The following is a 22195-nucleotide window of genomic DNA, read 5'->3' on the forward strand; positions in this document are numbered from 1 at the left end:
CCCATTTGTTTTAAACTAGAGAACAAGGAAGTAATTTGATTTAATTTTTTAAGGAGAAAAATTAAGTCGGCCTTTTTTGACTTCATTCTTTTGTAAACTGATGATTCACTGGTAGACGTTTTTTCTGCCTTGCTTGATTGTAGTTGTATGTTCCATTAAAGAAGTTATGTATCTTGAGTTTATGAATTCTCTGAATTTTGATTTGTATTAAGAATCTGTTGCCTTTCAGTTTTAATGGAATTATTTCCTGCTGTTTTCCAGGTTGTGTGATCGCTGAGCTTTTTACAGAAGGTGTGCCTCTGTTTGATCTCTCTCAACTTTTGGCCTATAGAAATGGGCAGTTTTTCCCTGAGCAGGTGCTGAGTAAAATTGAAGATCGCAGTATCAGAGAATTGGTAACTATGCTGCAAATATTTACCATAATGTTTTAAATAGAATTATATTCTCCCTTCGGTATTAGTTCTCTGGAAGGTTTTGAATTTGGACAAGCAATAAAGCCCCATAGACTAATAGAAGCCTCCTATCGTTTTTAGTTTGTTAGGCAGAAATGTATAATTTTCCCCCCTTCTTAGACACAGAGCTCATTTGACTTTATATTACAAGCACACACACATACACACACACACCTTTCCATTAGAATCCTGACTCTGCTTTGGACAGATTTGGAAGGAAATGAGGAGGTGCTTGGGCCTTAGAGAGGTTGTCCAAGATAGAGCTTGCTGGTAAGTAGTAAAGAGGATAAATATGTAAAATGAGGAGACAGGAGAATCAGCTTGAGTGTAGTACAGCAGTATAGGGGCGTTTCATAGAGAAGCAGCTGGCTTTGTAGACCTTCCTTGACTCTGAGAGCAGTTCTGGCAGGAGGGCTGTTGAATCCCCCGTTAGTATAGCAGATCAGATGTGAGGAATGCTGGGAGGTCATGTCAGCCGTATATATCCACACTGCTGTTTGAGGGGATTTTTTTTACGGCATTTACTACAGTAACTGATGCATCTGATGATGACTGTGAGCCATTGAAAGGTTATGGTATATTTAAAATATTCTTTAGGAAGGTAGGGAACCCTGCATTTTGATTTCTTTTAAAAATGTCAAATATTAAAAAGTCAGATGCTCCAGAGGAAGCCAGTTTAGCTCACATCCAGTGAACAGTAGACTGGGTTTAGGAGCTGGCATACCTGTCTGTTCCCGGGGTGGCGCCCATTATCATGTTGGCTAAGTAACTTTATGAATTTGGGCCTACCTTTTCTTAGCTGTAGAAGGAATGAATTTGACTACTTTTAAAGACTTGATCCTCTTTATGTGTCTGGACCATCTAGAGTACATTACTACGTGATTTCCTCTTGCTTTATAGGGTGATGGGAGAGTCATATTTTACTCAGTAGTCAGGTTCTGAAAGTAGTTTGAAAGGTGAAGATTGGAAAGAGTCAGTATGACCTCAGAATCCCTTTAAGTCACGTGTAAGTTGATGTTGTAGCTTTGGTCTGATTTAATTTGCTTTTCTCAAATCTGTGTTTTACTCCCATTTTCCCCTTGGTGTAGGTAACTCAGATGATTCACCATGAACCAGATAAACGTTTAGAGGCAGAAGATTACTTAAAGCAGCAACGTGGCAATGCCTTTCCTGAAATATTCTATACTTTTCTTCAGCCCTATATGGCCCAGTTTGCCAAAGAAACATTTCTTTCTGCAGATGAGCGTATTCTGGTTATAAGGAAGGATTTGGACAACATCATTCACAATCTCTGTGGACACGATCTGTTGGAGAAAGCGAATGGAGAGCCCAAGGAGAATGGGCTGGTTACCTTGGTGTCAGTTATAACGTCCTGCCTGCAGACCCTGAAATACTGCGACTCCAAGCTTGCCGCTTTGGAACTTATTCTCCATTTGGCCCCCAGATTAAGTGTAGAAATTCTTTTGGATCGTATGACTCCTTACCTTTTGCATTTCAGCAATGACTCAGTTCCCAGAATAAGGGCTGAAGCCTTGAGGACGTTGACTAAAGTTCTTGCTCTGGTGAAGGAGGTTCCTCGCAACGATGTCAACATTTACCCAGAGTACATCCTGCCAGGCATAGCCCACTTGGCCCAGGATGACGCCACAATCGTCAGGCTAGCCTACGCTGGTAAGAGCTTATTGTCCCAGTAAATGACCACTGACATCCTGAAGTTGGGGACCGTAATACCTCTTGTTTCTCTGATATTTTGGAAATCCCAAAGATAACCTTGAATTTTCATCCTTGAATTATTTGTGTACATTTTGGTATACTTTATAGCTGATCTGTTCCTGAAACTCAAGCTTTGTGTGTACTCTGATTATTTGAAGTGATCAGAATTATTAAGTAAAAATATATAGCACAGAATTTTATGATTGTACTGGGAGTAGTCATCTCACATGCTAGTAAAGTAATGCTCAAAATTCTCCAAGCCAGGCTTCAGCAATACGTGAACCGTGAACTCCCTGATGTTCAAGCTGGTTTTAGAAAAGGCAGAGGAACCAGAGATCAAATCGCCAACATCCGCTGTATCATGGAAAAAGGAAGAGAGTTCCAGAAAAACATGTATTTCTGCTTTCTTGACTATCCCAAAGCCTTTGACTGTGTGGATCACAAGAAACTGTGGAAAATTCTGAAGAGATGGGAATACCAGACCACCTAACCTGCCTCTTGAGAAATCTGTATACAGGTCAGGAAGCAACAGTTAGAAGTGGACATGGAACCACAGACTGGTTCCAGATAGGAAAAGGAGTCCGTCAAGGCTGTATATTGTCACCCTGCTTATTTAACTTCTATGCAGAGTACATCATGAGAAACGCTGGGCTGGAAGAAGAACAAGCTGGAATGAAGATTGCCGGGAGAAATATCAATAACCTCAGATATGCAGATGACACCACCCTTATGGCACAAAGTGAAGAGGAGCTTAAAAAGCCTCTTGATGAAAGCAAAAGAGGAGAGTGAAAAAGTTGGCTTAAAGCTCAACATTCAGAAAATGAAGATCATGGCATCTGGTCCCATCACTTCATGGGAAACAGATGGGGAAACAGTAGAAACTGTCAGACTTTTTTGGGGGGGCTGGAAAATCACTGCAGATGGTGACTGTAGCCATGAAATTAAAAGGCGCTTACTCCTTGGAAGAAAAGTTATGACCAACCTAGATAGTATATTCAAAAGCGGAGACATTACTTTGCCGACTAAGGTCCGTCTAGTCAAGGCTATGGTTTTTCCTTTGGTCATGTATGGATGTGAGAGTTGGACTGTGAAGAAGGCTGAGCGCCGAAGAATTGATGCTTTTGAACTGTGGTGTTGGAGAAAACTCTTGAGGGTCCCTTGGACTGCAAGGAGATCCAACCAGTCCATTCTGAAGGAGATCAACCCTAGGATTTCTTTGGAAGGAGTGATGCTAAAGCTGAAACTCCAGTACTTTGGACACCTCATGCGAAGAGCTGACTCACTGGAAAAGACTCTGATGCTGGGAGGTACTGGGAGCAGGAGGAGAAGGGGACGACCAAGGATGAGATGGCTGGATGACATCACGAACTCGATGGACGTGAGTCTGAGTGAACTCCGGGAGATGGTGGTGGACAGAGAGGCCTGGCGTGCTGCGATTCATGGGATCGCAAAGTTTCAGACACGACTGAGCGACTGAACTGAACTGAACTGAACTGAACTGGGAGTATTAACGTTAATTTGGAGTACGATGTTTACAAGTATGTGCTTCTGATCTAGTGTCTTTAGACCTTTCTGAAGTTTCTCTGAACAGATATGTTTGCTTGAATATTAGCATTAGGGTATAACAGTCTATTGCTGTTGAAAAAAATTAATTTTTCTCGGTAGTTTGGTGTTGAAAGGTCCTAACCTGTTAGGTGACTGAATTTGAAGGTGCTTTCAGTTACTATGGGAAATAGATGGGGAAACAGTGTCTGACTTTATTTTTTTGCTCTCCAAAATCACTGCAGATGGTGATTGCAGCCATGAAATTAAAAGACGCTTACTCCTTGGAAGAAAAGTTATGACCAACCTAGATAGCATATTCAAAAGCAGAGATATTACTTTTCCGCCTAAGGTCTGTCTAGTCAAGGCTATGCTTTTTCCAGTAGTCATGTATGGATGTGAGAGTCGGACTGTGAGGAAGGCTGAGCGCCGAAGAATTGATGCTTTTGAGCTGTGGTGTTGGAGAAGACTCTTGACACTCCCTTGGACTGCAAGGAGATCAGCCCTGGGATTTCTTTGGAAGGAATGATGCTAAAGCAGAAATTCAGTACTTTGGCCACCTCATGCAAAGAGTTGACTCATTGGAAGAGACTTTGATGCTGGGAGGGTTTGGGCGCAGGAGGAGAAGGGGACGACCGAGGATGAGATGGCTGGATGGCATCACGAACTCCATGGACGTGAGTCTGAGTGAACTCCGGGAGATGGTAATGGACAGAGAGGCCTGGCGTGCTGCGATTCATGGGGTCGCAAAGATTCGGACACGACTGAGTGACTGAACTGAACTAAACTCAGTTACTATGATGCTTAGGAAGTGTGGCTTGTTTGTGGTGAAGTGGGTGTGTTACAGTAACACATCTACCTGTTTTTATTAATATTTATCATTCTCATAAAATCAAGTGATGCAGATTTGTATTTTTAGCTCCCCAACTTAATTTTGAATGCTTATTTCTGCATGGAAAATGTCATTGAAATATTCACATAATCCCATGATTTATTTCTAAAATATAGTCTGATGGAAATTAGGAATTCTAAAGTCTTTGTAAACAGTATGTGACTTATGTGTAGTGATGATAATGTCTCTTTCTTTGAAAGATACTTATTATTAATTCATTATTTTATGATATACTTGTTATTTTAATGGAGTATGAGAAATGATCTTTGGATCTGTCTTTACAGCTACACACATCCACAGGGTGATCCATGCTTGTTGGCTTTTTAAAAAATATTTATCCATCTGCCTATTGATGGTTTCTGATTTCCATAGCTGTATAGGTATAAATTTTAGGCTTAGGAAATTCAGGATTTATTTAAAGAGATATCCAGGTTTATTATTTGGAAGAAAGCATGTTTATAATTCACTTGGTAAAGAGAAATACCGTTGACCCTTGAACAATGTCGGGCTTAGGGATAGTGACCCTCCACATGGTTGAAAATCCTCTTATAATTTATAGTTGGCCCTCCATCCATGGTTCTGCGTCTGGATTTCAGCCAGCCATGGATTATGTGATACTGTAATTTAATTTAATTTTGAATTTTTATTAGTATTATTTAGTAATATAAATATAAAATATTTAATATTATGTAATATTAGTATTAAAGACCAGGAGCTGACTGTGGCTCATATCATGAAATCCTTATTACCAAATTCCGACTTAAATTGAAGAAAGTAGGGAAAACGCTAGACCATTGAGGTATGACCTCAATCAAATCCCTTATGATTATACAGTGGTAGTGAGAAATAGATTTAAGGGCCTAGATCTGATGGATAGAGTGCCTGATAAAGTATGGAATGAGGTTCTTGACATTGTACAGGAGATAGGGATCAAGACCATTCCCATGGAAAAGAAATGCAAAAAAGCAAAATGGCTGTCTGGGGAGGCCTTACAAATAGCTGTGAAAAGAAGAGAAGCGAAAAGCAAAGGAGAAAAGGAAAGATAAGCATCTGAATGCAGAGTTCCAAAGAATAGCAAGAAGAGATAAGAAAGCCTTCTTCAGCGATCAATGCAAAGAAATAGAGGAAAAGAACAGAATGGGAAAGACTAGAGATCTCTTCAAGAAAATTAGAGATGCCAAGGGAACATTTCATGCAAGATGGGCTCAATAAAGGACAGAAATGGTATGGACCTAAAACAGAAGCAGAAGATATTAAGAAGAGGTGGCAAGAATACACGGAAGAACTGTACAAAAATGATCTTCACGACCCAGATAATCATGATAGTGTGATCACTCGCCTAGAGCCAGACATCCTGGAATGTGAAGTCAAGTGGGCCTTAGCATCACTACGAACAAAGCTAGTGGAGGTGATGGGATTCCAGTTGAGCTATTTCAAATCCTGAAAGATGATGCTATAAAAATGCTGCACTCAATAAGCCAGCCAATTTGCAAAACTCAGCAGTGGCCACAGGACTGGAAAAGGTCAGTTTTCATTCCAATCCCAAAGAAAGGCAATGCCAACGAATGCTCAAACTACTGCACAATTGCACTCATCTCACACGCTAGTAAAGTAATGCTCAAAATTCTCCAAGCTAAGCTTCAGCAATACGTGAACCGTGAACTTCCAGATATTCCATCTGGTTCTAAAAAAGGCAGAGGAACCAGAGATCAAATTGCCAACATCCGCTGGATCATGGAAAAATGAAGAGAGTTCCAGAAAAACATGTATTTCTGCTTTCTTGACTATGCCAAAGCCTTTGACTGTGTGGATCACAAGAAACTGTGGAAAATTCTGAAAGAGATGGGAATACCAGACCACCTAACCTGCCTCTTGAGAAATCTGTATACAGGTCAGAAAGCAACAGTTAGAACTGGACATGGAACAACAGACTGGTTCCAGATAGGAAAAGGAGTCCGTCAAGGCTGTATATTGTCACCCTGCTTATTTAACTTCTGTGCAGAGTACATCATGAGAAACGCTGGACTGGAAGAAACACAAGCTGGAATGAAGATTGCTGGGAGAAATATCAATCACCTCAGATATGCAGATGACACCACCCTTATGGCAGAAAGTGAAGAGGAACTAAAAAGCCTCTTGATGAAAGCAAAAGAGGAGAGCGAAAACGTTGGTTTAAACTCCACATTCCGAAGATGAAGATCATGGCATGTGGTCCCATCACTCCATGGGAAATACATGGGGAAACAGTGTCAGACTTCATTTTTTGGGCTCCAAAATCACTGCAGATGGTGATTGCAGCCATGAAATTAAAAGACGCTTACTCCTTGGAAGAAAAGTTATGACCAACCTGGATAGTATATTCAAAAGCAGAGACATTACTTTGCCGACTAAGGTCCGTCTAGTCAAGGCTATGGTTTTTCCTGTGGTCATGTATGGATGTGAGAGTTGGAATGTGAAGACGGCTGAGCGCCAAGGAATTGATGCTTTTGAGCTGTGGTGTTGGAGAAGACTCTTGAGAGTCCCTTGGACTGCAAGGAGATCCAACCAGTCCATTCTGAAGGAGATCAGCCCTGGGATTTCTTTGGAAGGAATGATGCTAAAGCTGAAGCTCCAGTACTTTGGCCACCTCATGCGAAGAATTGATTCATTGGAAAAGACTCTGATGCTGGGAGGGATTGGGGGCAGGAGGAGAAGGGGACGACCGAGGATGAGATGGCTGGATGGCATCATGGACTCGATGGACGTGAGTCTGAGTGAACTCCAGGAGATGGTGATGAACAGGGAGGCCTGGCGTGCTGCGGTTCATGGGGTCGCAAAGAGCCGGACACGACTGAGCGACTGAACTGAACTGAACTGAACTAAACCTGAGCAGCCTTTCCTACTGCTATTTAGAAGCAGGCATCCTTTTTCTCTCAAAAGGGCTGATGGGCCGCAGGACTTGACTCCCAAAGGCCTGGTCCTTAGGACTGGAAAGACTGAGATGGCTGCCTCAATGAACCTCACCTGATGGAGGTGGCTTTCTGTGACCCCACCACCCCCTCCCGATCTGCTGGTGGAAAAGGAAGTTTAAAAGAGGAACTGTCCAGCTGAAAGGCCGGCTGAACTGAACTAATACGTGTGTCTGCCCATCCTGAACCCCCCTCCCGCCTCCCCCCGCACCCTATCCCTCTGGGTTGTCCCAGGGCAGCGGCTTTGGTACCCTGCTTCAGGCATTGGACTTGACCTTGTCATCTGTTTCGCGTTTGGTAATGTACGTGTTTCCGTGCTGTTCTCTCAGATCATCCCACCCTCGCCTTCTCCCGCTGGTCAGAAGTCTGTTCTTTACATCTGTGTCTCCTTTCCCTCCCTGCATGTAGGATCGCTGGTGCCATCTGTCTAAATTCCGTATATATGTGCGTTAATATACGATGTTTGTCTTTCTCTCCCTGACTTATTTCACTCTGTAGAACAGGCTCCAGTGGTTCTGGAGTTTAAAGTCTGTCTGGCTGTTGACGCTGACACACCAGTCTTGAGCAGTAGATACTAGAGTGTCTTCATTTCCCAGCTGAGGTGTTGGGGATGGGAGAGGCTGAGGTATACCACCAGAGTGTACCAGGACTGGTTCTTTCTCAGTTCTCAGAGATGCAGCTGTGGTCCTGGATTTTGAGGCACTGTGCTTTTATCTGTCTGCTGGGTCTCAGGGTGAGAGGCCGTGGTGACCCAGGGTCAGTGCCAGGACCTTGCAGTGCCCCGTGCCACCTGGCCATGGTGAGCCATGGCGTAAGCCTGAGAAGGCTGTGTTTTTAGATAGAGTCAGAAGTCTCTTTGAACTTGTATGGCTAAGTGTAATTAAACCACACGTGTCAATAATGATAAATGTCAATTAAAATTTTCTTTTGTTGTAGTGTTTTTAAACTCAAGAGATGCTGGTATAGATTTGTATCTTGTGTCAAGTGAACTGACAAGTGTGTTGTGGTTTATGATCATAAATGGGGGGATAAGTAATAGATCTTTCCAGACTTGAGAAGTGCCCAGGAAAAGAAGAGGCTTTTCCTAATAAAGATATTTCCATTAACATGGGAGTATTCATCAGGAATCATCAGAGAATGGTATAGAATTCTCCTGTCTAATTTAAGGTGAGTAGGCGCTGCAGGGTGTCAATACCTTGCTTGCAAGAGGTACATTTTTGTTCTATTCAGAAAAGTGTTGAACCTAGCAAGCATAGCGGGTAGGACTCCACGATGAAGGGCAGCACTGTATTTGGCAGACGAAAAAACGTCAGCTATGGTGGGATGCATCTCTATTTCAGAGATGTTACAAAGTGAAGAAAAAGTGAGTCTTAGAATGACTAGAATAAGGTAGTTCCTGTTCAGTGCCACTGGCTGCTGAGAAGAGAAAGAGTGTGACTTTGAGGGTATGGTCACATGTTAAGCATGGGAGTGAGAGGGGAAGGGCAGAGGCAGGAATATGGAAGAATGGGAGGAGGAGGAACGCGTAAGCCCAGAGCAGACAGAGTTAGCAGCAGGTGTGGCAGCAGCGCTAAGGAGCAGGTGTTTCCACAGCGGCCAGGAGTGGGGAATACTCTCAGACGATCAGAGAGAGAGAGGAGGCGGACCGCTGCCGCAGCACGGCAGACAGCGTCACGCTGGTTCAGCAGGAACCCGAGGATCACTGTAAAGCAGGCCCTTAAGGGGTGATGCGCGTGGGTAGTGGCCCTCTGAGGTGGTCCTGACTTGGTTACTGAGGAAGCAGAGACTCAGGTTGGCTGGCCAGTTCTGGTGAGTGTCAAGGTCAAGGTGTGAGCCAGGACTGGGGTGATCCTAAAGGTCAGCTTTTTAATCGAATGTGAAATGTGTTTCTCTGGTAGCCTACTGCGTGTCTCTTACTCAGTATGATGCTGTTGAAAAGATAGGTCTTTGTGGAAGAATTAAGCTTTTTTTTTTTTTTTTCTGCATCAAATGATTTGAGTGCTGTATTTTGGTTATTTGGCATTTTTTCCAGTTTTATTGAGATGTCATTGACATACCTCACTGTATAGTTTTAAGATGTAGAGCATAATGGCTTGGATTACATACATTGTGAAGTGATTGCTCTAGTAAGTTTAGTTAGCACCCATCATCTTACAAAGATATAATACAAAGCAATGAAAAATTCCTGTTTCCTTATAATGAGAACTCTTAGGATTTACTCCAGAACTTTCCTATATGCCATACAGCAGTGTTAGCTGTAGTTACCATGTTGTACAGTTCTGTATTTTTAAAAGACGTTTATGTTTCATGATTAAAACGGGTAGTTTGGGTCTGGTTGTAGATGATGGATTCGTCACTAAAAGTCAGATTAGGTTAAGTGCTAAATTGGAAAGTCTTGCTTTTCTTTAGTTTTATGATTATTATTTGTATGTATTAAGATTTAGGGAAGACAAGTTATAAGCATTATACAAATTTATGGTTATAATTATTATAAATTTTCTCCCTTTTATAGAAAACATAGCTTTGCTGGCAGAAACAGCTTTGAGATTCCTGGAATTAGTACAGCTGAAAAATCTCAACGTGGAAAACGACCCAAATAGTGAAGAAACAGACGAAGTGACACGTCCCAGCGGAAACTATGACGCAGGTGGTGTGGCCTCCTCTTCCAAGCTCTCTCTTATTTAGAGTGAATTGCTGTTATTTAGCATGTGAACCTGCAGCAGTCTCTTTGATAATTCTAGTGTAAAATGAAAGAACACCAGATGTACGGAGGGAAGGAGTCCTGTGTTTGACTGTTCTCTTCAGCTCTTTCTTATGCACTGTTATCTCACCCGAAAATGACCAACCTGTCACCACAGATTCTAAGCTCAGTAGTTTTTCAGCCAGAATTGACTTGTGTCAACAGCAAAGCTAGCCGAATTATAAAATAATTATAGGATAAAAGGAAAAACATTGACAACACCATAGCTAAGGAATCTAAACCTTTCCTACTTATGTGAGGATATTCTGACATATACTCAGTCATAAACTGTTTATTTCATACTACCTATGAGTCTTGTATCAAAACCCATACCTTTCATCATAAAAGAACAGTGTAACGGTGAACCCTGTAAGGTCTATCCCTGGCTCAGGTTTCTCTACATCCAGACAGCTTTTTAACAGGCTTTTAGTTAATGTTTATTGTGTTGAATATTTGTAAGTGAAATAATATACTAAGATGTTTTCTAAGATATTTCTAGTTCAGAAAAACTAGAGAAATCTACTTTTCAGATGGGGAAACCGTGGAAACAGTAGCAGACTTTATTTTTTTGGACTCCAAAATCACTGCAGATGGTGACTGCAGCCATGAAATTAAAAGACACCTACTCCTTGGAAGGAAAGTTACAACCAACCTAGACAGCATATTAAAAAGCAGAGACATTACTTTGTCAACAAAGGTCTGTCTAGTCAAGGCTATGGTTTTTCCAGTAGTCGTGTATGGATGTGAGAGTTGGACTATATAGAAAGCTGAACGCCAAAGAATTGATGCTTTTGAACTGTGGTGTTGGAGGAGACTCTTGAGAGTCCCTTGGACTGCAAGGAGATCCAACCAGTCCATTCTGAAGGAGATCAGCCCTGGGTGTTCTTTGGAAGGAATGATGCTGAAGCTGAAATTCCAGTACTTCGGCCACCTCATGCGAAGAGTTGACTCATTGGAAAAGACCCAGATGCTGGGAGGGATTGGGGGCAGGAGGAGAAGGGGACGACCGAGGATGAGATGGCTGGATGGCATCATGGACTCGATGGATGTGAGTCTGAGTGAACTCGGGAGATGGTGATGGACAGGGAGGCCTGGCGTGCTGCGATTCATGAGGTCGCAGAGTTGGATACGACGGAGCGACTGAACTGAACTGCACTGAACACAGCTGTAGTGTCTCATTTACTTGTTAAATGTATCATTTTATGCAACAAATATTTGGAATTGAGGACACCAGAAGAATTTAAACTTAGAATGTATCAGAAAGGAAATTCTTGGAATTACTTGGAAAATAATACTGTTGTACATCCTATAAGCATATAATTGGACTGTTAATTTTTTTAAATATATTTATCTGGCTTCATTGGGCCTTAGTTGGGGCGCTCGGAATTTTCACTGTGTCATTGGGATCTCTGCTGGTGGCGCAGGGGCTTGGTTGCTCCAGGGCATGTAGGATCTTAGTTCCCTGACTAGGGTTCACACCCACGTACCCTGTATTGCAAGGTGATTCTTAACCCCTGGACCACCAGGAAAGTCCTTGGATGTTTTAACTGGTGAAGTTAGGCAATAAAACTTTTGGGGAGTGAATCTAAAGTTTTCCTTAACATGAATATAGAATTGTGTCTTTCAGACCACCTTTTCCCTTGCCAGTGGCTGCCCCAGAAGTGGGCTTTGCCTTCATTCGTTTTGTCAGTTGATAACGGGTAAACATAAGCTTTGCACCAGGCAGTTTGTGTGCTTGCTGTGAGCATTCAGGGATGTGGTGGTAAGTGAGACAGAAAAGGTCCCTGCTCTCCTGAGGCTGTTTTAGTAAGGGGGAGACAGCCAACTGAGCAAATAAATGAGTGAAAGATGAAGGGTGGGTAGGAGACAGGATCAGAGAAGGTGATGGTGGCCAGATCATGTGAAGTCTTGTCCGGACTTGCAGTGTGTTTTCTGGCTTTCTGAACTGTAGCTAACCAACACCTGCGCCATCAGATTATATCCTGACCACTCTTAAGCAGCTTCATATCCTTAGGTCAGTCTTATTGGACAGTATCTCTCTGGTGCTTCCCCCTCGTTTTTCCTCTGAGCCTCATAAATGGAGCTCCTAAATAGTGAGGTAGTGGCCATGCTTGTACCATCTGCTGTTACAGTGTTTCTCAATCCATGTTTCATTTTCCCAGCTAGCCTTCAACGCATTGCGTAGTGGAAAAGCTTAGTGATTGCAGGTTTTCAGTGGTGGCTTCTGTAATCATCCTGTTTCCTCCAAGGAGTGAGAAAGACTGGCTCTGTACGTTTGGAGGAAAGAAAGTTGGTCACATTTTTCTTTGTTTTCTTTTTTTAGAGCTCCAAGCCTTACGTGAAATGGTCCAGCAGAAAGTTGTCACTTTGCTGAGTGACCCTGAAAATATCGTGAAACAGACCTTAATGGAAAACGGGATAGCACGGCTGTGTGTGTTCTTCGGACGCCAGAAAGCCAATGACGTTTTGCTGTCCCACATGATCACTTTCCTGAATGATAAAAATGATTGGCATCTGCGTGGAGCTTTTTTTGATAGTATAGTTGGTACGTTTTTGTTTGTTTTACTTTTTATTTTATATTTTTAGAATGTTTGTTTTTAAATTGATCTTTAAGATTTGAATTATCTTCTCAAACAGGTAATTTCCATGCAGTACTACCAAATTTCGTTAATCAGGAAATGAATTCCTGGTATTTCTGTCTGTCTTCATGCTTTTGGGTGCTGTTAATATCTTAGCTGATCAAGAGATTGAGACGCACATACAAAGGGATTCCGTGTGGTCATTAAAAAGTGTGTTCTGAAAGAATATTTAATGACCTGGGAAAGTACCATGAAGTATTACTAAAGTGACTTAACTCAGTTGAGTATAGGTAATAATAACAAATGATATCTTTATTAAAAAGGCTAAATATACTAAGATGTGAACAGTGATGGTTTTTGGGGCTGGGATTACAGGTAATTGGGTTCTTTTTTTCATTTTTCCATATTTGTCAAGTTTTCTATAGTAAACATGCATCACTTTTACAATCAGGAAATAACAGTATAATTATGATTTTGAAAATCAGTCTAATTTAAAAGGAAGCTTACAGGCTTCGCTTCTTGTAAAACCAAAACTTTGTGAGAAATCAGTCGACTTTTTTCCCACTATTTTTTCAAAATGTTGCAATTCTTAATTTTCAGATTTATTTAAAGAAGAGAAATAATCTTGTATTTTATCTACATATGATTCCTGTTGTGTTTAGATTCAGAATTAGAAAGAAATGAACTTATTTTGTGTAGATTAAGTCATGTTTTACACTAAGATTTAATATTTTTCATTTTGGAGTAATAACGGATCGTTTTCCAACTTACACTGACCTTTTCCATTTTAGATTTGGTTATTTATGAAATATTATGTGCTAAAGCTACATTGTTACAATTACCCACTAACCCTTTATATATCATTTTACACATGATTGTAAAACTTGTCTATTAACTCAAAAAGCTTAAAAACTGTTCTGCACACTGGTCAGCTTTACAGGTATCCAGACTTTCTCATGTAGCAGAAGCTGTGGAGTTTATAGATTTTGATTTTCAGTAATCTGGGAAAGTAACTGATAAAGGGTTTGCTGTTGGATATTTTTCCTAATAAAATAAAAATAGGAAGGAAACTCATCTAGCAATAGTATTCCTGTTTCTGCAAATATTACTGTATAATGATGTAGAGAAAAGGATACTTCCTGCTTTTGAGAAGTCTTGAAATTACTGTTCTTGCTTCATTATAACTGGAGATTGCTGTACCTCCTCTTTTCAGACCTTTCTACTTTGTTTTTAACTTCTGCATTAGTTTATGGATTCATCTAGGCCTTCTGTCTTGGATTCCAGCTAACTCAGCTGCTAGACACAGTATCTTTGCTTCTCACCTCCCTCTGTCTGTCTTGCTTTCTCCTTTTAAGTAATCTTGTTTTTATTTCTTTTCTTTGGAAAAGATAGTTCTTGAAACTTCATCTACTGGTCAGTTCACGTGGATTTTTTTTAGAGACAAGATTGATTGATTGATTTTTTGGCTTCTTATTTTTTGCACGGTCTTTGTTGTTGCCCTTGGGCTTCTCTAGTTGCGGCGAGCGAGGACTACTCTTGTCGTGGATTGTGGGCCTCTCATCGCCGTGGCTGCTTCAGTCGTGGAATGCAAGCTCCGGGGGCGTGGCTTCAGCAGTTGCAATGTGCAGGCTCAGGAGTTGCGACTTGCAGGCTTTAGGGCGTGAGCTCAGTAGTTGTGGCGCACGGGCTGGTTGCTGCAGAGCATGCGGGATCTTCCCCTACCAGGGGTGGAAGCTGTGTCCCTTGTACTTACTGCAAGATGGAGTTTTAACCTCTGGACCACCAGGGAAACCCCCATGTGTATTTTGAAACACGGCCTTTATGTTCTTTTTTCACTTTTAAAGTAATTTTCATTTATTTTTTGTGTATAAAAGTTAATACATACTTGCTATAGAAAAATTGGACTTCCCAGATGGTACTAGTTGCAAAGAAGCTGCCTGCCAATGCAGGAGACGTAAGAGATGTGGGTTTGATCCCTGAGTCACGATCCCCTGGAGGAGGGCCTGGCAACCCACTCCAGTATTCATGCCCGGAGAATCCCCATGGACAGAAGAGCCTGGCGGCCTACAATCCACAGGGTTGCAAAGAGTCTAACATGACTTAGCACAGATTTGATTGCATCAAGTGTTTAAGAGCAGCCACTCTGGACACCAGATTGCTAGGTTCAAGCTCTGGCTTTGTCACCTACTGATTGTGCTTCTAGGGGAAATCAGCTAATCTTCTGTGTGCCTCTGTTTCCTTGTCTGTAAAATGAGGATACTTTTATTCACTAACCCACTAGTTGTTTTGAAGATAAAATGAATTAACATACGTAATAATGCCTAGCACCTAAGTGCTCTGAATGTATTATATTACTTCTCAGTCTTGTTGTTTTTTAAACCTTTATCTAGTAATGTGTGTATTCTGAACAGTTTCTCATGTTATTAAAAATTCTTGAAAACCATAATAAGTAGAAATATTTTATTATAGTTTTACCAAAATGTAATGAACTGTTCTTTTGAATATTTAGATTGTTTATACCCATCTGTTCAGTTTAGTTGCTCAGTCTTGTCCGACTCTTTGCAACCCCATGGATGGCAGCACGCCAGGCCTCCCTGTCCATCACCAAATCCCGGAGTTCGCTCAAACTCGTGTCCGTTGAGTCGGTGACGTCATCCAGCCATCTCATCCTCTGTCGTCCCCTTCTCCTCCCGCCTTCAATTATACATCTAACCATTTACATGAATATTTTCTTCTGATTACTTTCCCAGGTTAGGAGGCAGAAATTTTAATTACTGAGTTAAATAATATGAGTATACTTTTAGAACTTGACACATTTTGTAAGCTTTTCAGAGAGATCGTATCACTGTCTACGCTGTTGGGCATTGTTGAGTAGTACTGCACAGCCTTCCAGTGTGGAGTAGGTTGATTCAGTCAGTCTTTGTTGGTAGCTTAAAGTGATGACTTGTTTTGATGTATATTTATTTGCCTATCATTGAAGGTGAAAAAAATTCCTCATGTTGATTACTCGTTCATATTTCTTACTATGAATTTTTAATTTATTATTTTGGCCCTCATTTTATGATGGCGTTATGCTCTTCTGATAATCTTTTGAGCCTTTTATATCTACATTAAAAACAACATTTTATCACTTCTATGGCAAATAACCTTTTCTCAAGTAACTTGACTATTATTTTTTATGTTGTTTAAAATAATTTTAGTCTTGTCAACTTACTTGATCTTTTCCTTCTTGATTTTTTTTTTTTTTTTACTTTTGCACTTAAATCTTTTTCCATTTCAGAATTAGGTTAATTATACGTTGGGTGCATGTCGTTTTTTTTGTATTAAAGCTTTAATTTTTTTACATAGAGGTAAGAATCCGGCCTGCAATGCAGGAGGCCTGGATTCGATCTCTGGGTTGGGAAGATCCCCTGGAGGAGGGCATGGCGACCCACTCTACTATTCTTACCTGGAGAATCCCATGGACAGAGGAGCCTGGCGGGCTGCAGTCCAAGGGGTTGCAGAGAGTCGGACACGACTGAGTGACTAAGCACAGCACAGCATGAACTGCTTAGTTAATCTTTATTTGGGGCTGTGGTGTGAGGTGAAATCTAAATTTTTCTCAGGAATGTAACTAGTTTTCCCAACACCACTTACTCAGCATTTCGTTTATTTTCCATTTATTTGTGAAGCTTCTATTATCGTCCTTTGCATGCATATATCTTTTAGGCTCCCTTTTCTAGGTATCCTATTCCACTGATTTTTGTTTTCACTTCTCTACTCAATATTATACTCTTTATAGTTGTATTTTAATTATTATATATTTATAAGCAACGTTAGGATCTGGTAGAATAAGCTCCCCGAATGTCAGTCTTTTCCAAAATATTTTGAGCTATATTAGTTTGTTACACATTTTATTTTGTAAAGTTTCTAAATAGAATTCACTGGAACTTTAGTGTTTTTCCTTTTACTACAGAAAAAAATTCTAAAATTCTTTCTCAATTATAAGGGAAATATGCTTTTGCAAATTACTTAAACTGTAGGAAGTGATGTATGAAAGGCAGTAGTGGCGCTCTGCAGAGGCACGCACTCTGGTGTGTGGTTTTGGTTTGATGTCTTCAGGAGACTGTTGCTATCTTATATAGTATTTTCACATAGTTCTTTCTAGGAGTATCAGTTTTATACTTTATCTCTTGACTTTTTCCTGCGCCAGATGAAGAGTTACCTCACTCATATCCTAATCTGATCCCCCTTGTCCTCCCTGTTTTGAGGTGTTGATCACTGTGTTTGCAGTGGTTGTTTACATTGTTGTTTTTGTAACTTTTAAGTAATTCACTTGTTTCTTAATTCGCCTTCCGATGTGGACTGCAAAGAATTTTGTGTTTCCCTCCTTCCTCCTTCACTTCCTTCATTCCTTTTTTATCTTTTTCTTTCTTTCTGCTTCTTCTGTTGGTTGATAATTCAACTAACAATTGCCTTTTTATGGTTGATAATCTTTAAATTCTGTTCTGTAATCATAATGAAGTCTCTTCTGCTTGTATAGACTAATTCTGAAAATTCAAAATAATTTACGTGAGTGTGTCAATTTTATTGACTTTAGCACCAAGTAGTGGGCTGTACTTATAATTGCTTCACTACAGTTCTGATGCCATGACTGTTATCACTTGATGAGAACGTCTGAAGCGTCAAGGTCAATGGATTCTTTTTTCTATCCTCTGCAAACAACTAAATACATAGTACATTGTAATTTATTTCATTTTTACACACTGACTTTCTTGAACAGTTTTTTTTTTTCCGTCCTGAAGTTTGAGTTTTTTGTTTTCCTTTTAGAGAGAAAATATACCTCCTTCACTCTGCCTGTAATATCTAGCTTCTTTCTTACTAGTTTTACCTATTGCTTGTAATCTGTTCCATTTTTCTTCTTAATAACATTTTTGAAGTTTATCTTCTAGTTTTAATTTGGGCTGATTGATTTCTAGGTCTTTACTAGGTTTTATCCTTTTCCCCCCTTGAATTCTTGCTTTATATTTACCATTTTGTGTTTCTACATTTTCCTCATTTTGTTGGCAAACATCCTCAAGAAACTCTCTTAGAATGTTTGCATGGGAGGTAACCACGTGTAGTTCTTGCATGTCTCTCGCCGACTCACTTTTGTATCCTCATTGTATGGAGAGTCTGGGTTTGCAGTTCCTTCCATAATCTCGAGGATCTTGCCCTGTCGTGTTCTGGCCTGCATGGGTGCTGAGATGATGGTCAGATGCCCGTCTGATTCTACTTCCTTTTTAGGGGATCTGTGTTTTCCCTTCTGTAAGCTTACAGGATCTTTTTCCCCTTGGTGTCACAGAATTCTTGATGATGGGCATTGGTGTGAGTCTTTTTTATTTATCGTGCTGAGTAGGAAATGCAGTGTCTCTCCATGGGTCATTGCTTAATATATTTGGCTTTTGACTCGTTTTATTCCCTGGTGGCTCAGTGGTAAAGAATCTGCCTGCAGTGCAGGAGACCCAGGTTGGATCCCTGGTCGGGAAGATCCCCTGGAGAAGGGAATGGTAACCCACTCCAGTATTCTTGCCTGGAGAATTCCGTGGATAGGGGAGCCTGACAGGCTACAGTCCATGGGGTCACAAAGAGTTGAGGACACGACTGGGCAACTAACACTTTGACTGCTGACATTTGTACTTTCAGGTATACAAAAATCATGTGTGGTTGCTTCTCTTTTTCAGGTGTCGCTGCCTATGTTGGCTGGCAGAGCTCCTCAATTCTCAAACCCCTGCTGCAACAAGGTCTTAGTGATGCTGAGGAATTTGTTATTGTGAAAGCTCTTAACGCCCTTACCTATATGTGTCAATTAGGGCTGCTGCAAAAACCCCATGTCTACGAGTTTGCCAGTGATATGGGTAAGCTTTTGCTTGTTAAAATTAGGATGGGAAGCTGAGGGAGTGGTAAGAGAAACATGGGCTTCCCTAGGGGCTCACATGGTAAAGAGTCTGCCTGCAGTGCAGGAGGCCTGAGTCCCATCACTGGGTTGGGAAGATCCCCTGGGAAAGGGAATGACTGCAACTGATTGATAGCATTGTGAAATTTCTAGACCATCTAGAGTCAGATTTTCAGCTCTTTCGTCTCTTTTGTGTGTGTGTGCACAAGCGTGCACACCCTCATGCATGCTTATGCCGGCATGTGTGTTGTATCTGAGTGACACGCAGGCCACTCACAGGAGCATTGGTTCTCCAGCCCAGGCTGGGAAGTACATCTTTGTTTTAATCTGTAGTTAAGTGTTGGTGATCCTTGAAAGATGGAGAGTTTTTCTTTTAACACAATGTAGATAAAGGCTTTATCTGCTCTGAAGAGGTAGCTTATGTTTTTGGACACTTGATTGTTAGAGACTGTATGTGAGAGACTGTCTGTGACTTCTGTCATTACCCGGATCACCGGTTAAACACTTGAAGTATCGCCATTACTACTGTTAGTAATTTTATTAACCAATGAAAGGATTAATTCCTTGACCTTTATAATAGTTAACCTATGCCTATCAATTTAAAATTCAGAATAAGAACAAACAGGTATATGTGACCCTTTGTAAAAGTAAAAATATTAGAAGGTTTTAGTTTTTGTATCACTTCATTTTAAGGAAGTAACCAATGTGAGATTGCAAGTTGGCTTTGTACCGAGAAAACATGAAATCTTAGACAATTACCTTTTTAGATAAAATATTTTATTACTGGTTAATGCTTTGCCAATAGAATTTATAAAAACTCAAAATTAATTAGATTTGATTGATAAGTTTTTCTTGAGGGAATCCTTGGAGAAAAAAAGACAAAGAAATTATTATTTTGATTATATAAATTAGATGGTTAGATAGTAGAGGTATAAAATTTCTGGAAGTTTTTATGCATGAATATAGATTTTTAAAAGAAGAAAATTGTGGAAATTTGAGTATAGGTAGATTTCTTATTGTGCACTCTAATAATAGCTATAATCATTCTTTTAGATTGTAATCCTAATTTGAATTTGTTGATGATTATGTTAAAAAGAATTTAATAGTGAAATTTTGAGTGTTGGCAATGTAATTGTGATAAAAATCTCTGCTACACTGAAATGCTTTTTTTTGTGTGTAATCGACAAAGTACCAAACCTTGAGGGAATCATCTTTTTTCCTCAGTTTTTAAAGAGCTAATAGCTTGGGAAGCAAAAATTACTAATGTAATAAAAGATGTAGAATGTCTTTTGAGTTTCTTGTCCGTTGTAGTATAAGGCAGATGTAGAAAGCACCCCTTTTCACAGAAGAATATGAAAGAGAAAATGTATCATCCTAACAAATATCTTGCTGCCTGGAATATTTTCCTGCTCATTTCTCACATCAACGTTGTTCTTTTTCCTCCTGTGAAAGTGGCATTGCCTTTTAAAAAGGGTCAAAGTTTCCTTGCTTTTGACTTTGATATTCTTTATTCTGATGAAAATCCTCTGTGTATATATATATTTGTATATTATAACTTCACATAATGTATTCTGTTGCTTATTTGGAAATTATTTTTGATATTTAATATAGTATATAAGTAGCATTTTATTTATCTGCAAAATGGATGTCTGTCCATTTTTAAGCAAAAGTTATCATAAAAAATAGTTTTTTACCTCTCTTGCCAAAATCTACAGAGATTTTTCTGAGTTCTGCTGTTTCTCGTCGGGGTCTTCAAATATCTTAAGTTTAACATAAAAGTAATTATCTTGAGGTATAGAATAAATTTGGAGCATTTTGGATGTGGAACTCCCTTGGAACTAGAACTGAATGTGATACTACCTATGGGGATGAAGACGAGCCTTGCTGAGAAAAATCAAGCAAACAATCATTTGTTGGCATTTTGAACTGTTTAAAAGAAAAATGTTTAGAAACACCTACTTACTTAAAAAGCAGATGATAAGCTGTGTGCCTCTCTCTGTTCTGTCTTTATGTGTGGTTAGTCTGTTCTAGTGATTCTTCGTGGGAATTGGGCTGGTGGTGGTGATGATCATAATTGATATTAATCAGTCTTCCCACTTGGAATTTATGAAAACTCACCTTTCCGTCTTGTCGTTGTTGTTCAGTGGCCAAGTCATGTCCGAGTCTTTGCGACCCCATGGACTGTAGCCCACCAGGCTCCCCTGTCCGTGAGACTTCCCAGGCAAGAATATTGGAGCCGGTTGGCGTTTGCTTCTCCAGGGATCTTCCCGACCCAGGGATCGAACCCGCGTCTCCTTCCCTGGCAGGTGGGTTCTTCACTGCTGAGCCACCTGGGAAGCCTCCCTTTGCTTCCACCTGTCCCCAGAAAACTGGGAGTGTATTGGATGTTTTATGGAAAATCCTCTTGATTCTGTTTTCTTGTATTTGGTATGTTTGAGGTTCTCTGTATCCGTTAGCTGCTTAGCGACACAGTAATGCTGTGTGAAAATCAACCATGAGATCTCAGGAAGTGCTTCAGTCAGGTTCTCATCACGCATCTAGGTGTGAGCTCTGTGGGCGGCTCTGCTTCAGGCCTCACGTCTCCCGGCCAGTGTGTGGGGACTGGGATGCATCTGTCTCCCCTGGGCCCACGTCGGAGGACAGCTCCTCCCCGGGTGGCGTCCTGGGCGGAGGCAGAAGCCCAGCCATGCTGCGCATTTCGAGCCTCTGTCTGTGACGCCTGCAGACACCCCATTGGCCAGAGCAGGTGCTGTGACTGAGATGAGGGGCGGGCAGAGAGGGCCCCTTTGTGCAGGTGAGCGCCAGGTAAGGGTGTGCCCGTGCAGCACAGGTGACACAGAGGACCGGGGCCACTGATCCCGCCTCGTCTTCTGCCTGACTTCTGCCAGGTCGTCTTTTGAGTTCCTTTTTGGAGGTTTTTCAGTGTTTTTCCAGCCCTCATTTTCTCTGTTGTTAGAGGGAAACTTCAGCTCTTCCATCGTTGGCTGTGTCAGAAGCTGCAGGGTGTTAATGGAATAACCACAGTCACCTCCATGTGTAGAAGAATTGGAAACGGGAGAACTCTGGAGACAGATACCTTGAACAATTTTTTTCTCTTGCCCTATTTAAGTAATATTGGCACAAAATAGTATTCTTTTTTTTTAATCATTTCTTAAATTTATTTTTTATGAAACTGGCCCTGGTTTGTAACATCATCCAGGTTTCATGTGTATAGCATTGTATTTCTGCTTCTGTGCACACTGCAGTGTTCAGTTCAGTTCAGTTGCTCAGTCGTGTCCGACTCTTTGTGACCCCATGAATCGAGCACGCCAGGCCTCGCTATCCATCACCAACTCCCGGAGTTCACTCAGACTCGCGTCTGTCGAGTCGGTGATGCCATCCAGCCATCTCATCCTCTGCCGTCCCCTTGTCCTCC

At 40.9% G+C, this 22195-nt stretch overlaps 1 protein-coding gene across 1 annotated transcript in view; it reads left to right on the forward strand.

The window, feature by feature from the left end:
* LOC138078106 (phosphoinositide 3-kinase regulatory subunit 4-like) overlaps positions 1–22195 on the forward strand; it is a 52282-nt gene that overhangs the window by 9240 nt on the left and 20847 nt on the right. Inside the window, 5 exon segments of the mRNA XM_068970644.1 lie at positions 262–395; positions 1541–2123; positions 10060–10194; positions 12611–12832; positions 18569–18746. Of these exon segments, the coding sequence (XP_068826745.1) occupies positions 262–395; positions 1541–2123; positions 10060–10194; positions 12611–12832; positions 18569–18746 (1252 nt within the window).

This window comes from Capricornis sumatraensis, chromosome 1 (assembly GCF_032405125.1).
Source record: "Capricornis sumatraensis isolate serow.1 chromosome 1, serow.2, whole genome shotgun sequence".
Classification (NCBI taxonomy): domain Eukaryota; kingdom Metazoa; phylum Chordata; class Mammalia; order Artiodactyla; family Bovidae; genus Capricornis; species Capricornis sumatraensis.